This window comes from Stegodyphus dumicola, chromosome 4 (assembly GCF_044657685.1).
Source record: "Stegodyphus dumicola isolate Sdum_Otavi_A_Nest chromosome 4, ASM4465768v1".
NCBI classification, from domain to species: domain Eukaryota; kingdom Metazoa; phylum Arthropoda; class Arachnida; order Araneae; family Eresidae; genus Stegodyphus; species Stegodyphus dumicola.
In genome coordinates, this window is record NC_140771.1 from 63,780,984 (window position 1) to 63,797,548 (window position 16,565).

Genomic DNA, 16,565 nt, shown 5'->3' on the forward strand with positions numbered 1-16,565 from the left:
AAAATATAGAATAAAGAAAATTTATCTCAACAAGAAAGAATATATTTTTATTTAAACTGTAAATCATACAGAAATATACTAAAGATCATTTTGATTTTTAAAATAATATAAATGAATTAGAAAAATATGAATATACAAAAAGTATATATCATATTGTTAAGTTAGTCAGATAATACACTGGATACATTCAACAGAAAAACAAAAATGAATTTTAGACTAAATTTTACTTTGTGAATTGATCTCAATTTTTATTATTGTAATTTCAAATATTTTACCAAGTATTTTACAGTATTTTATCATGGAATTTCATCATTAAAACCTGAAATTAATTATAATACTGAATATAAAGTCTATGAGCATTCAAAAAAAAAAAAAAAAAAAAAAAAGAAAAAGAAAAAAAAGAAAAGAAAAGAAGAAAGAAGGAAAGAAAGAAAAAAAATCTAACTAAGCTGGTAAAACTGATTAATGAAGAAGATTATAAATTAAAAAGCTTTAAAATCAGATTAAAAAGCTTCTGAGCAGACGGATTTTGATAAATTTGAATTTTCAGCTATTAAAAAGAAGATTTTTCTGAAAATAATTTCAATATTTACAATGAGAAATAGTTACAATGAATTTAAAAAAATGTACAGTACTTAATAGTACAGTATTTAATAATACATTAGATTGGTTTTTGATATTTTGAGAGATAGGTGATCACTGAGTTACAAACCAACATCCTCACTCAGTCATCAGTTTACATTCATACTACGGATTTCCCTACTATTGAACTGAAAAACTATTATCATTATCACTTTAGTACCTCTTATCTAAGTATTAAATATTACGAATAATATATATTAAACTACATAATATTCAGGAACTGAACATCTCGTCAACATGATTTAAATTTAAAAGCATTCTGTTAAAATTATGGAAATTCAAAATCATTCGGTTAAAATCATGGACAGATTTTTCTTCCGTTCATTTTTAAGCATGTAGCACATAAATACCCTATTTGAAAATTTGAAACTACAGACTCTTTCAATCTTAGTCAAAGAAAAATTTCCTGTAATGGCATGAACTGTACCAATGGATAAACATTATTTATCATTTTGCAGTTTATCTTTAAAATTATATAGATTTCCTTCTAATAATTTAGTTTTAGTTCAAGATGTAGTTATGAAACTTTTATAATAAAAAGTTTATGCCCTTGATCATCTAGATACATGATCATAATTACAGATATAAAAGATATAATTTTTTTTTTTCCATTTTATCACTTAAACAAACAGAAATAACTTACCAGAAATCAAATAGTGAATTATGGTTTAAACTTACTACTCATATTAATATATTAATAACAACAGATATTACTAATTAAAATAAAAAATAATTTGTCCACTTCATATTTAAGTGATACCAGCAGTAAATTTGCTATAAAATCTGCAGATACTGTCAAACAAATCTAAAAAGTACATCCCTAAATAACTTTTCATCACTTTAATATTAATATTTAACTTATTGCACCCTCTCTTACTTTTTACCTCAGGCAAGTTCCTTAGCTTTTTCACCTTTGAAATGGGATATATTTCTCAGAGACATGCACTGTATTTATTTATCATGTGGATTAACAACTTAAAAATAAGTTTTAATGATTAAATGTACATTTTCCCCTTTTAAACGAAGTAGATGAAATTATAAATATTATAAGAAAATAATAATTTGCATATGACAACGGTAGTATAGGATATTCAGAAGAATAAATAAAAAATTCATGTAAACACATGAATAACAGATCAAAGAAAGATGGGGGGGGGCAGAACTACTGGTAAGTTATTCTGTTATTATTAGACACAATCAATTTAACACAGATAATTAAATTAAAAGAGAACACATTTTATATGACTGAGACTTTACTGACCTATTTCAGTAAGACACTTTTTTTTGCCATTAATTATAAACTGTTGCAACAAAATCCAAGCAAAAAATTAAATTATAGAAAATTAGCAAAAATAAATTCACATAAGTGTTAAAAATCAAAATAAACATCTGAATCAATGATATTTAGAATAAGAAAGTTTCGACAATCTAAAATTAGAACCGATGTTGAAGTAAATTATATTAGAAATATTTTCAGATTTAAAATCAGATTAATAAATGGTGCACAAACTAAAAATATTACATAATTTTTTTTTTTACTTTTCAAAATTATTACACCATGTGAGCATAGTACACAATAAACAAAACCCATAGATAGATTTGCCAGATTTCTGAACCAGGACACCGGAATGCCGCCCAGCGTCACAGTATTCAAGGGTACCACCCTTAGCGGGTTTCTAGAGTGTTTTAGAGGGTAGTTTATTCTCCGTGCTAGGGATAAATGGTTACTGATTAGGAGTCTAAACCAGAGGTAATAATAAATGACACAAGAATATAAATTTAAACATTTTATTTCTTATATGTTAATATTTATAAGTTACTTAAGTAAGAAGAAACACTTTGAATGAGAAATAAAAGTTTGAACAATATTTACATGTATTGGCTAGGACATTTTTTAGAAAGCTTTTTTGGTTTTAATCTTCTAAAAATCTTCACAAGCTAATCCGATATTAATTTTACATGTCATCAAGCCTTTAACCGTAGATTCCTTCATCAAACCCCTATTATCAGCCCATATGTTGCTCATCAAAGAAAGTATTCTTTCAACTGGTGCTGATGTGCCAGGTAAGCAGAAGGCATACTCAATAATCTTGATCAGATTGAGGGCTGCTAGGTTATTCTCTTTGAAGTGACCAAACAGCCTGAGCCATTTTTCTTCACTTTCCTAATCAACAGCATTTGTTTTGGTCAGATTGATCCATGAAAACTGTTCAGCATTTCCAAAACTATTGTCTTAGAGGTCCAAGTATGCAATGCATCTTTCATAAAAGCCATCAAATTCTTCTTTCACACTGTTATGAACTTGCTAATCGAGATTCCTGTAAATATTATTTGCACCCATAGGGATAAAGTTTGAAGCCTTTCCTTTGAGAGCTTTATGAGTTTCAGCAACCTCAAAAGCTGCAATGTTATCTTTTTTCATTACCAAGATGGCCTTGTTAAACAGTACAAGCTGTCCATGGACAAACCACAAGTAGAGCTCGCCCATTAAATCAGTAAACAAATTTTTTATTGTTGATGGGCACATTTCTTGGTCTACAAAAACCTCTTTCAGATTTTCAAAAATCTGTAAAATTTTTTCCAGCACAGATATCATTGATTTCTATCAACGATGCTCAAACTGAGTGTTTGCATGTTAAATGAATTCATGGTATTGTATCTTGGCATACTCACAAAATTCTTTTCATTTAGTTACATGAACTGTGTATATGTGGAAGTATTTATAAATCTTCACCAGTAAGGCCTCAATATCGATTGGGCGACTATCTACTGCAGTTTGCACACACTCATGCACAATGTGTGCTCCACATTCGATTCCACTGATATCCCATTCTAGACTATTCTCGAGTCAATGAAAAACATTGTTTTTCCCTACTCTTTTCACACCACCAAAGTTAGTGTTGCAGTTATCTCTACAAAAGCTAACTATTTTGTTGTTCAAATTGTTTTGCAACAGAATATAAGTGATTTGTAAGAATTTCAGATGTTTCACTGCCACAAATTTGAAATCTAACAGCTTTATTTGCACACCTGAATTAGGATTAAAGTAGCACACAACTGGCACAAGCTTCATATCCTTTCTGTTTGATGCATCCATACTTACAGATACGTAGTTTGACTTGGTCAAGTCTTCTTGAGCACAACAGTTGGTGCACATTTCATAGCCTTTCTGTTTGATGCATTCATACTTGCAGATATGCAGTTTGACCTTGTCAAGTCTTCTTTAAGCTCTCCTTGAGCTAAAGGAGCTATGACATTTAAGACTACTGCTCATACTTAGTTTTTGTAAGTGAGAATTTAGGTTAAAAAACTTAGAAATTAGTTTTGATGAACAAGAATTCTAATTGAAACTTAGGCTATGGTTTTTTGTGTGCTAAGCAAAGGTTACCTCTTTCACAAAGGTTTTTTTTTTTGTCATATTAGGAAAAAAAAAAAAAAAAACACTTCTGTCAATTTTGATGAGCTAGCAATGCATGCTAAACTCTTTTTGTATTTACTCGACAGCAAATGATCTTTTATATTGGATCGACCACCGAGAGCAACTGAAAACTCAGCATTACAATGTGAACATTTAACTCTATCGTCTTGATCTTGATTACCAATAACTAGTACATACCTTCTTCAAAAAAGGGAATTCATTCTGTAAATCCTTGGTGAATTTACACGACCATTCTGGCATTTTTAACAGAGAACGCATAAACTTTTAACTTAAAACATAAATAAAACAGTGCTAGCTCACAAACACAACAGGCACCACCGACAGGGACTGACAACTACTGACTTGCAAGCGGTTAGCACCGAGGTGGGCACGTCCAATGTTATTGCACATGATGGGGTGTAGCATGCAGTGAAATCTTTTCTGGTGCTAAAGCTACACCCATTAGTACCCAATACTGGACTCGGCCGGAGAGTCTCTCGCATTGCACATCATCACGACTGGCAAGACAATATGATGGCAATACTGATACATCACTCTTCTATAGTTTTCACTTTTCATACAGTAGAGAAATAAATGACCAAGTAATTATCCTAAATAATCCTTCATAGTTAATTACTTTTTAGACTTTTTTGGTCATCTATAAAATTTAATTTAATTTTTACCAGGACGTTAAATAACTCAGATGGACACTGGGATTTTCTCTGAAAATAGGCACTATTCCAGTCAAACCGGGACATCTGGCAAGCGTACCCATAAATATCTTTATTAATACTTATTACTTTTTATCTTCTAAAAATTTGTTGAAAAAAGCCTGCTTTGTCTAATTAAACTTACCTTGAATTACTTTTCTAATATAGGGGTCCAAATTAATTGTGAAGGGTAGAAAAACTTTTAGATCATTAATAAGTAGACTACTGGAATGGAAGGATAAAAAAACTTCAAATTTTCTTTCATCGTGGTCTAAGTCAAGAGTTGGCTCCTGTTCTTTTGAAGCAGGCATGTAACATTTGATTCTGAAAACAGAAAATTATCTTTAAAAGGAGATTTAAAACTTCACATACCTTAAAACATTTTTTTCTTAGGTAAACATACACTATGTTATAGTTATATTTATTATTTTAAACCAATAGTTTTCAAATATTTATGCCATCACAGAATGTGAAAATGAAATTTTCAAAAATACTACTCTTTATTTTTTGCAAGCCTAAATTACAGTTCTTTTAAAATCATATTTGGCCATGAATCACTATAAGTACAATTACACGAAATAAATTTAAACTATTTGTGAATTAAAATACATAAGTGAGTAAATACTTACCCTAAATTAAATATTAGAAAAGTCACAGAATAACTTCGTTACAATTGAAAAAAAAAAGCTCAATATCAGAGGAACCTGATTTAGTATTTAAATTTAAAATGGTTTGTAATTCTTTATGAACTGGCACACTTGTGTCAATTTAAGTAAGTTTTTATTTTATTTTATTTTTTTCAATTTTTACATGGGTTCTTTGGAAACAAAGAAAGACATATTTAAGAAAATCAAGAAAGTATAAATACTTGAATGTTTTGAAAAATGTTATATAATCAGTTCCTCTAATATCATAGACTATTTGAAACCAGACTGAATGTGAAACTAAATGCATACAAAATTTGATTACTGGTTTCATACAAAAACTTTATACTGAAAAACACTGGGCACTAGGCAAAACTGCTTCACAGCATATATAAATTACCTCCAAAAAGGGAAACAGAAAGTGACTCAATTATTTTTCATTTACACAATCTGGTAAATGATCTTGAAATGTAGATCTTGATAGCTAAATACAGTGGATAGTTTATTCACTTTTATTAGATAATCCTTTCTGGGTAATTTTTAATCCTATGTGAGTGTTTATGGGTTATGTCTGTGTGTGTACAACAAAATAATACAGTACTTAGCAATTTTTTTTTTTTTTTTTTTTTTTTTTTTTTTTTTTTTTTTTGCATATAGTGACACCTTTAGTCCAGGTAATAAGTTCCTCTAATATCATGGATTATTTGAAGCCAAAATAATTGAGAAACTAAATAAACACAAAAATTAATAATTTGTTCTAAAAATGGCTTTTCTATTTTTCAATACATAAAGTGTGAATAAATTCAAATGTCTTATTAGGAACCCTTTTTTAAAATGTTTTCCAAAATTCATTTTTTCCCTCTAAAAGCTACAATATTGATGTCTGGACAACTTTTTTTTTTTTTTTTTTTTCCTTTGGCCTTTTCTCTTCCCCTTCTATATTTCTTTGCAGTACTGAAATGGATTGTTTATCATATGACATAATGATATATTTAATATTGGAATTAGCTTCTGTAATATGCTCTGACAATGTTTCAATCATTCTAATAATTTTTTATAGCTGATTGAATATTAGTTCTCCTATATATAGTTGTTGTCATCTAAATAGTCCTCTCATTCTTCATAAAACTATTGCTCATCTCTGTTAATAAGTATTTCCTTATCTAACTAATTAGTATTTGTTTTGATGCACTCAGTTTCATTGATGAAATCTAATCTAAGTTGCTCTTTAAAATTTTCACTACATTACTAATGACTTGAATGATAGCTGTCAGAGTTTAAGAATTTCTCTCCAGCTTCAGAGCTTCTTCAGCAACAGCTGTCAGAGTTCAAGAATGAATGGTCCAAGCTTAAGTACCTACATAAACATTGAGAATCCTAGAAACAAATATGCATTGTGTTGCATAACATTAAAACTGCATAAAAATAAACACATAAAAACAGACTTTACTGCACAAAGAGGAGGGGAAACTCTATCGTTCATGCATTAAAAGTAATTTTGTATACATTTTTTAATCTTTATTTTTATTTTACTCAATTAAAAATAGTTTGAGATTTTCAAACCAGATGGATCAAAGCTGAGGTACTGCTATACTTGGCTGTAGTATATAATCAAACAATTTTTAAATAAAAAAAAATATAGAATTACAATTAGAGAACAAATGATTTACTACAAATTATCTATCCTATTTCAAGTTTGCAATGTTACAAACTTTACATGATTTGCTTAGATGAAGAAGTTTTATTCATATACGATTTCACTGGTACAATTTTAAAAATTACTAGTACTGTTCTTTTATATGTTGAGAATTTAATTTTCAATCCAAAGGCTGTTTAATTATTATACAGTGAATGCAAGTACAGCGAAATGTTTTTTGGCCTGATATACTTCTAAAAGAAACAGACAAAGTTTTAATAATTTATTTTTTAATATGATTGCTTTTTACCTTACTCTTCACATGATTTAATGAACAAATTTATGCCCCTGGAAGTGTAATCTTAAAGTCTGTCAAAATGTTTCAAAACTGCACTTAATCATTTGGAGATAAATCTCGACTGTAAGGGAGGGGTCAAGTTCCTAAACCTCCAGCTTGCTGTTTTTGAATTGCTGAAAGAAAGAGGATACCTAAAGCAAAGACTTTGTTCATATAAATATGTTCGCATAGCATGTGCAAAACATTTGTTTTAGATAGATTCATTCTTGCTACAACCTTGACTTTTTAATCTTCTATATTCAGTATTTCCTTCTGGATATAAGCAATATTTTGAGATATCAATGCCTCTAATGGTAAATTTTAATGACAATCACCTTCAACCAATTCTCAGCCGATGGAAAATTATTTTATTCATCCTTTCAGAGTAGAATAGGAGGGAGAGAAATCACCATGTATTAATTTTTAAAAAATTTAATCACAGAACAAATACTAGTTTTAAACATTTAAAAACAATCTAGCACATCACTTAGTAAAGCAGTAAAAAAAAAAAAAAAAAAAAAAAAAAAAAAAAAAAAAAAAAAAAAAAATTACAAATGTTTTCACGTTTATTTATTTAACACCGCTAATACATGTCTCCAAGAGAAATTTTCTGCTTAACCTTTTTTTTTTCATGCGAGACTAAAAACTTTTGGATCTAACTATGTATTAATTAGTTTTAAAATAACACATTCTGTAATCCTGTTCAAATAAAACACAGCATTCTTGAAGGAAAAAAATATCAAGTTGAAATACATTTGTAGTTTAGATTCTTTTTCAATATATTACTATATGAAAATGCCTATTCTGAACAGACTCTGTTTTCTTACTTCACATTATTTAGTCTATGCTGCATATTCATATGAATGCAAATTTTTTAACTGCTAGAATCTTGCATTTACTAATATGAGATATTGGTCATTCACATTTAATATAACATAAGTAATTTTGATAATTTACAATAATATATACAATAATAATTTTGGTAATTCATATTTAATCAGGGGTAAATATGACCCCATTTAAAAAAAATCTTAAAAAATATTGAGCACTAAATGTCCAACATAATTTCAGATACTTCAGAATATTGGTATGAAATACATACATTTATACATGAAATATACATAAATATACATGAAATATACAACGCAAAAAAGTATACATTTTTTTTAAAGTTGTTTTTAATATTAATTATGTTTCAGTACATCATTTAGTTTCTCAACAGTTTTTGAAAATCACTGCGAAGCTTGCTTTTCCCAGAGGGAGGGGATTACTTTCTGAGAACTATTATGTTTATATGTTTTTTCCCCTAGCAACTAAAATTTCAGTATGATCTGCAGGACATTTTGATATAGACAAATTGCTTTATGAGAAACTGCTCGAAAGATGAGAATAGTTTGTAAAATATAAAGAATTTTAATAAGGTGTCCAATTTATTATACAATAAATTAGCCCTAAAATCTTTAGCAACCGTTACCAGGAGGATTTTTTGAAACAAAAACTTTACTCAGTTTTGCATGAGAATAAATAATATTTCAGTCTGAGCAGCATCTAAGCCATTAGTGTTTGAGGATATTCTGATATAATATCACCCATTTAATTAGATGAACTTTCATTAACAGTTCCAAGCAAGCAAGTTAAAAGAGATTTAATCAGTTTTGTCAACATTGGGTATTTCTGTTTTCCACTTTCTTTCAGTGTGAATACATCAGCCCAAATTTTTACAATATCAGTTTTTTCTTTTTCTGTATAAGACAAAGAGCAAAATAACTCTTAGACTGCAAGACAAACTCTTAGACTGCAAGACCTGATACTCTATAAAGAAGTTTGACCTCTCACTGAACTTTATACAGTGTAAGAGTTTTTGAATCTGAATGATATATTTGTGCTGAAATAAAATTTGAGAAAGATTTTGATTATTAGAATTCATTGATTACAGAATCTGCATTTCTGGAATCCAGAAATTCTGGATTTGAGAGAGTAAAATATCCAGAATTTTGCTACATGTGGACCATAATTACCCATGTTTAATAAAGACATAATAAGTTTGTTAATTCATATTTAATATAAAGATGTTAATATCAACTAACATAGTCAATGTCATTTAGCATTATTAATTTAATTACGTGAAATGCTGTGTTAATCAAATACATAAAAATGTTAAAAATATTGTACTTCATCCAAATCTTTCTCGCCATCTCCTTTTATGTTTTTTTAATTACTTATATAAAGTTAAAAAAATATAAAAAGAAACATATATAGATACACGAAAAAATATATAACTTTTGTATTTTCTTTTTCAAAAAATTATATGAAATAATTTGAACATTTTATTTTCTGTTCCTTTTTTTTTTTTTTTTAATGACAGACCAATGCATTACAATCATTTTCTGAACTTGTAGACTTATTTCCAAATTCGGATCAAAGTCCAGTATTTATGCTTTTAACTCTTTCAAGTAGCAAAAAATATTTTCTGCAATGACTCCATTTCCTGAAGAGTTTTCTTCAATGGTAAATTCTTAATGAAATTCATAAATGCTTTCTGATTGAGTGATATTAATATTCATAAATGCAATATTAATATCACTCAATTGTTCACAATGTAAATTTAATAACTTTTGTAGATAAACTGAGTCTACTTCAATAGAACCTAATTAATGTCCAATAGCTGAAGTTTGACCCAATAATTATACCTAATTATCACCTACACCCAACATATTAGTTGTACCAATTAGGCATAAGTTTTTTTTAATACGACTTTCATAATTACTGACATTATTCATTCCCAAAACTCTCAAATATTTTTAGTTGCATTTTTAGCATTGAATTTCTTCCAGAAATGGACAAGAAACTCAGTTATCACCCATAGTACCTTGCACTGTCAGTTTCAGACAAATGATCTTAAAGATTGTGAAGACATTATAATTGATAAGTTGAAAAACAGATGTTGCTTTAGGAGTTTTTACAAGTCTTAATGCAACATCTTACCGAACAATTTTAACATCACCAATACAAAGAAAGAAGATGTCCACGGCGTTATCGAAAGAGAATGCCCACAGCATTATCTAACAACAATAAAGCTTTAAATTTCAGAAGAATTTTGTTCATACTTTACTGATGGACAGAAACAGGTACAAAGTACCAATCATCAAAACATGACTTCATTTACCCACCCTTTTTATCTGAGCACAAGATTACCAGTACTTGTTGACCATATTTTCCAAGTGTTAGGTTATTGTTGAAAATTTGACATTTTCAGTTTAAAATTGTATATTGTTGAAAATTTGTCATCCACAAAAGTAGAAATCTTAATTCCAAAAGCATCCAATATATAGAAAAGAAATAAACATGAATGTATTTTGAAAGCATAAATTCAAATAAATTAAGAAAGAATACATATTCCTAAACACATAGTTGGATTATTTCAAAAAGAAACTCACTTCTCATAGACAGTTTTTAAAGGCAACATTTCATCAAATTCATTTTCATGCATTTCATAATACATTATAATCCATGATGTGCGATATGGCCACTGTTCTGTAATGTTGACCCATGAAGCTAAATGATACCAATTGAAATCAATGTTAAATGCTTTTAACAGGCGACCTGAAACACATAATAAGAGCAACATTAACAGCAAGATTTAACATTAATATTTAATGCTACTTTAAAAAATAACTGATTTTAATTATTTTCCATATGACGACTCTCTAGCTTCAGAAACAAAACCAGCTTTGATAGAAGTTAATCTCAATTAAATTATCATTAATTAAAGATATGTTGCTTCAACTTTGAAATACTAATTTTTAAAACTGTACATTGGGAATTACATAATGCTAATACAAGACTGTCCTTTTTCCCAACATATATATGCATTAATTTTATAAGATATAATAATAAAATAAGGAAAATATTATAATGTGCAAAGGAATATTAAGAGTATTTAACATGATAATGTGAAGCATGATAAGAAACAACTAAGTTAAATCCTCGGCTCAAAATCTGAAAATAAATTAATTTTTAATGAATAAAGAATTTCCGCTTTGGGAGTTTAGTTTCCCCAAATCGTGAAATAAACTGAGCAAAGAACATTTATTAAATTGTTTCTGGAATGGAATTTCTGTTGAAAAATTGTTTGAAATTTTTCTAAAAGCTTTTTAGAACACTTCATCAGTTTTTAAATACTTTAAGATGTTTAAGAAAAACAGAGAATTCATTGAAGATGAATCATGCTGTGATAGACCATCCACTTCAACTAAGGAGCAACATGTTAATCATGCTGTTTAAATATTATTATTCAACAATTACAGATATCATTGAACAAGTTTCAATATCATTTGGATCATGTCAAACAGTTCTGAAAAATCATTTTGACTTGCAACATGCTGTTTTTTGAGTTCAGGAGATGCTTTCTTGAGACTCCTTAAAACACATTATTGCTCACTATAAAACTGGATCTATGCTTTTGAAGCAGAAACCACTCAATAATAAAGTGAATGCAACAATTTTGATCAAAACCAAAATGACTACATTAGAGTCAGCTAAAAAATAAGGTAATAATAGTGTAAAAGCCCTCCAGATAAGTGGGCAGATAACCAATTTAAGCAGTTAACCAATTCGTAAATACATTTTTTATTGCCAAATTACCATTTTTAGAGTTTTTAAGTAATATCTAGCAACAACTAGCAACAATAAAAAATTTAACATCTCACACAACCAACAACAACCAATTCATAAATAATTTTTTTGCTGCCAAATTAGCATTTTCAGAGTTTTAAATATCTTCACAACAACCTGCACAATCAATGATTTATATCTTGTACAACCTACAACAACCAATTCGTAAATAAATTTTTTGTTGCCAATATGCACTTTAAGAGTTTTTAATCAATATCGTAGCTGATTAAAATCGTACAAAGATCAGAATAATCAAAATGGCTTCCCATAAATTTTCAGAATCTGGGGGTACCTCTTTCAAAACTCAAATCCCCGACATTCCGATGAATTTTTACCAACACACCAAACTGTTAAAAAACAATATTTGATCGTTTAGCAGAATGTTGTATGAACTGTTAAAAAACAATATTTGATGCCTTTGTCTTCATGAATTACACAAATCAATCGATAGAAAATTATCAGCTCTGAGATATTTAAACTATCAGCAAGAAAATTTCTAGATATAACAACCTGACAAATTCAGGACTCAGATAAGCCTTAAGCATGTGCAAAGAATAGGCATAAGTATAATAAATAACTAAACTAATACAATTCGGGCTTAATTGTCTCAGTGTGCAATAGAAGCAAGATACAATTTAGCAGAACAACTCGTCTTTAGTTGCCAATGTCATGATACATAGCCAAATATGTATAGTGAATGATAGTTAAATTTTATAATGATAGCTGTGAATCTGAAGGTTTTCAGATATTGCAAATCAAAAGTGAAATTTTCCAATTAACGGATTTTGTAAAGAAATGTGGAGAAGAGTTAAAAAAATGAAGATGATATAAAAAGTTTTTCATTGTAATGAAAATGGTCCTCAATCATCAATCAATTAATGAATGGCAAAATCTGTAGCATGGTTCTAGATCAGGAGAATACCACTACCAATAGTGAAGAAAGTGACAGAGAGGTTTCTGAAAACGAAAAAATTTCCATTGACAAGTTATTCGGAATTCTAGACACAGCAATTAGAGAACTTCAACAATGGAACTTTATAACTGATCAAGAAATTATGTCTGTCTGTAGAATTAAAGAGAAAGTATTAGCATAGAAAACGAAGCAACATAAACAACTTGAAAGAAATGTTTAATAAACAAATAAATATTAAGCCTTTTCTCCCCCAAATTTTGATATTCTTTAGATCATAAATACTTCATTATTTCATAAATCACGACTTCATATTTTTAATTTTATTACTTCTACATGCCATCTTACTAGATTTAAACTGATGATGTAATATCCTGAAAAATCCCAAATCTGGAATCACGGAAGTCCCAACAAGTTCTGATCTTGGACTTTGTACTGTACTAGATCCCTTTCCTGCATCATTTAATCTTCTCTTTTAAAGGATGTTATAAAACTGCATTACATGACTAAATAATAAAAATTTAATAATAGTTTTTTAATTATTAAACATATATGTATGATTATGCTAAATAAATAAATCTTGAAATGTGAAAAAAAAAAATCTTTCAATATCTTCAATCCTTGACTAATACTTGCTATACATATTTAACAATTTACAAGTAAAATAATTAAACATTAAATAAAATCAGCAATTGTTATATACTTTATGCTATTCCTAACAGATATATATGCTTGTAAAACATACCTGTTATATATACAATATTCATCAACCGCCTCATAGAACGTGGATTGACATCACTAAAATAATCATCTGTCAGCAGCACTTTTGTGAGATCCTGAGCACCAGTTACTACCCGATGTAAGTTGCTAATGCTACTGGCTAAACTTTCACTTGCTTTGAGCTTTTGATTTCCTTTGCCTCTTTTCCGAATGGCATCCGGAATAGACATGCTTGAATTGGAAGCCTTACGATTTGAAGCCTTAAAAATATTTGATAAATCCAAAAAAGAATTTTGCATATCTATATTCATATGAATATATGTAAACTAGAGCAGAATTTAAAAATACATATAAATTATGCAACTGAAGACAAATGTGGGGGTAAACCAAAATTTAACATATGGTATGGCTGGACACTTTCAACAGCAAGAACCATCCTACATATATTTTTGATATTATTTATTATTATATTTATATTTTATTTTTGATAAATATCTGTTAAGATTTCAAGTTGACCTTTTCAAGCAAAATCTCAGTTACCTTGAGGTCAAAAATCTGATTTTCATTATGGCATTCTATATATTAAAAAAAAAAAAAAAAAAAAAAAAAAAAAAAAAAAAAAATCAGTTCCTTTGCAAAAGTATATATGCATAAATGCAGGTATAAATATCATCATTAAATAGCAAAACTAAATATGGGAAAAAATATATTTATTAACAATTAGTATACATATTTAAAAACACTGGATTAAGATAGAGAAGAAAAATTAATAAAACATGAAAGTAAACAGTATTAACAATGTAGATAAAAACTAAACTTGAACTTACAACAGCTGGAACAGATCTGTCACATTCTCGATCTTCATTCCAGTAACTACCAGATTTTTTATTAAATAACATTGCAGCCTGCTGGGCAGCTTTCACCCTACGCAAACCACTATTTTGCAAATAAAATGGCAGATGAACCACATTGCGCAAATATTCATAGCCACTAATATTAGACTTTCGAAGAGCTTTGTGTATATTGGACTCAATTGCCTAATATTAAAGAAAAAAAATACAGTATAATTAATGCATTTTTTAGTATATACGTTATTACAGTTGCTTTAAAAAAGGTAGGGAAGAAGGAATAAATTATTAAAAATAGGGATTAAGAAAAACATAAACATTAACACACATATTGAACAAATCTTTCAACATTTTCAGTTTATATCTAAGATATACACAAATATAATGGATTCAACATACTAAAAAGTCTCCCTAAAAGTTTCATGCACATTACTGTAGTGACTTTAAATGCTACAGAGAAAAATCTCCATGTGTAACTTATATTTGTAAAAAACTGAACACCTCAATAGCAATAGCTGTAATGATAATGATACAGCAAAAAATGTGATAAAAAGTAATAACATATACACTGGTGTGCAAAAATTAAGGACGAAGTCGAAAAATTAGCATATCAGCTGAACGAAGAGGCAGAGCGGACAGAAAGACCAATCAGGAGATTAAGTAAGGTGATGTACGGTAGCACATGCGCAGATATGCAGCTAGATGTAATGGGGGAGTGTATGAGTAGTATAAAACATGTTGTCGGTGTAAGATCAGTATTTCTGGCAAAGAGATTGCACGCCGTATAGCAGTTAAAATCGCACCGAGTTGCTGCCTCAGCGAGAAACGGTGAATAATCAATCTGTTAGACGACATCTGGATGCTTTTACCCGAGGTCGAATCATTGGGAACTTGGAGGAAGGCCGCAGTGTGACAAGTGTGGCTGCAGAGTACGGAATTGCTCACAGCACCGTTTCACGACTTTGGAGACAATTTCAAACTACAGGAACAGCTATCTGGGGGTTTAGTAGTGGTCGTCAACGAGGAACCACACCCGCAGATGACCGGTATATTGCCTTACAGGCTAGAAGAAACAGGCGGCAGACAGCGGGAGAAATCGCTAGACACACGACACAGGCGACTGGACGACCGATATCACGTTTTACCGTGGCCAGAAGACTGCACGGTAGTGGTCTGTTTGCATGACGCCCTGTACGGTGTGTACCTCTAACGTCTGCCCATCGGAGAAGGTGTTCTCTGTGGTGCCGGGAACACCGGAATTGGAGAGACAATGAATGGGGACGAGTACTCTTTACAGATGAGAGCAGATTCAGTGAGTAGCGATTCTCATCGCATACTCATCTGGAGAGATCGGGAAGCTGCAATCATCCCTCGAACATCATTGAAAGGGACAGGTATGGAGGTGGCGGTGTTCTCGTTTGGGGAGGCATCATGCTTGGTAGTCGTACAGACCTTCACATCTTCGATGCAGGCTCAGTCAACGGGACTCATTATTGTAACGAGATTCTTCTTCCATATGTGCGTATTTTTAGAGGCGCTATGGGTCCGCAGTTCCTTTTCATGGACGACAATGCACCATGTCATCGCACACTAGCTGCCGAACAGCTGTTAGAGAGTGAGGTTATTGAACGTATGGATTGGCCGGCACGATCTCCGGATCTCAATCCCATCGAGCATGTATGGGAGTTTCTAGGCAGACGCTTGGCAGCTCGTACCTTACCACCAGTAACGATTCCGGAGCTTCGATTGGCGCTGCAAGACGAATGGGCAGCAATGCCTCAACAACTCATTGACACCCTCATTCTCAGCATGGGCAGACGCTGTGAAACCTGCCTAGCAGTCAGGAGAGATCATATCCCCTATTAAAGACCGGATGTTTCTTGCTGGACACCGGTCACAGGGATGTTTCGGCCTTCAGTCGCATTGCGCTCCATGCTACTTTTTCAATAAAGCTTCTTTTTATCCCTCCGATTTCTCTTTTAGTAAGTGTTGCTTACATTACTCATGTCCTTACGTATTGGGGATC

At 30.2% G+C, this 16,565-nt stretch overlaps 1 protein-coding gene across 2 annotated transcripts in view; it reads right to left on the reverse strand.

Annotated features, from left to right (window-relative positions):
* Positions 1 to 16,565, reverse strand: part of Arms (Ankyrin repeat-rich membrane spanning) — a 144,016-nt gene that overhangs the window by 24,216 nt on the left and 103,235 nt on the right. For both annotated transcript variants that reach the window (XM_085815026.1, XM_085815025.1), the window contains exons 17-20: positions 14,519 to 14,728; positions 13,717 to 13,951; positions 10,825 to 10,990; positions 4,916 to 5,094 (exon numbers count right to left, since the gene is read on the reverse strand). In XM_085815026.1, coding sequence (XP_085671152.1) covers positions 4,916 to 5,094; positions 10,825 to 10,990; positions 13,717 to 13,951; positions 14,519 to 14,728 — 790 coding nt within the window. The remainder of the gene's footprint in view (positions 1 to 4,915; positions 5,095 to 10,824; positions 10,991 to 13,716; positions 13,952 to 14,518; positions 14,729 to 16,565) is intronic.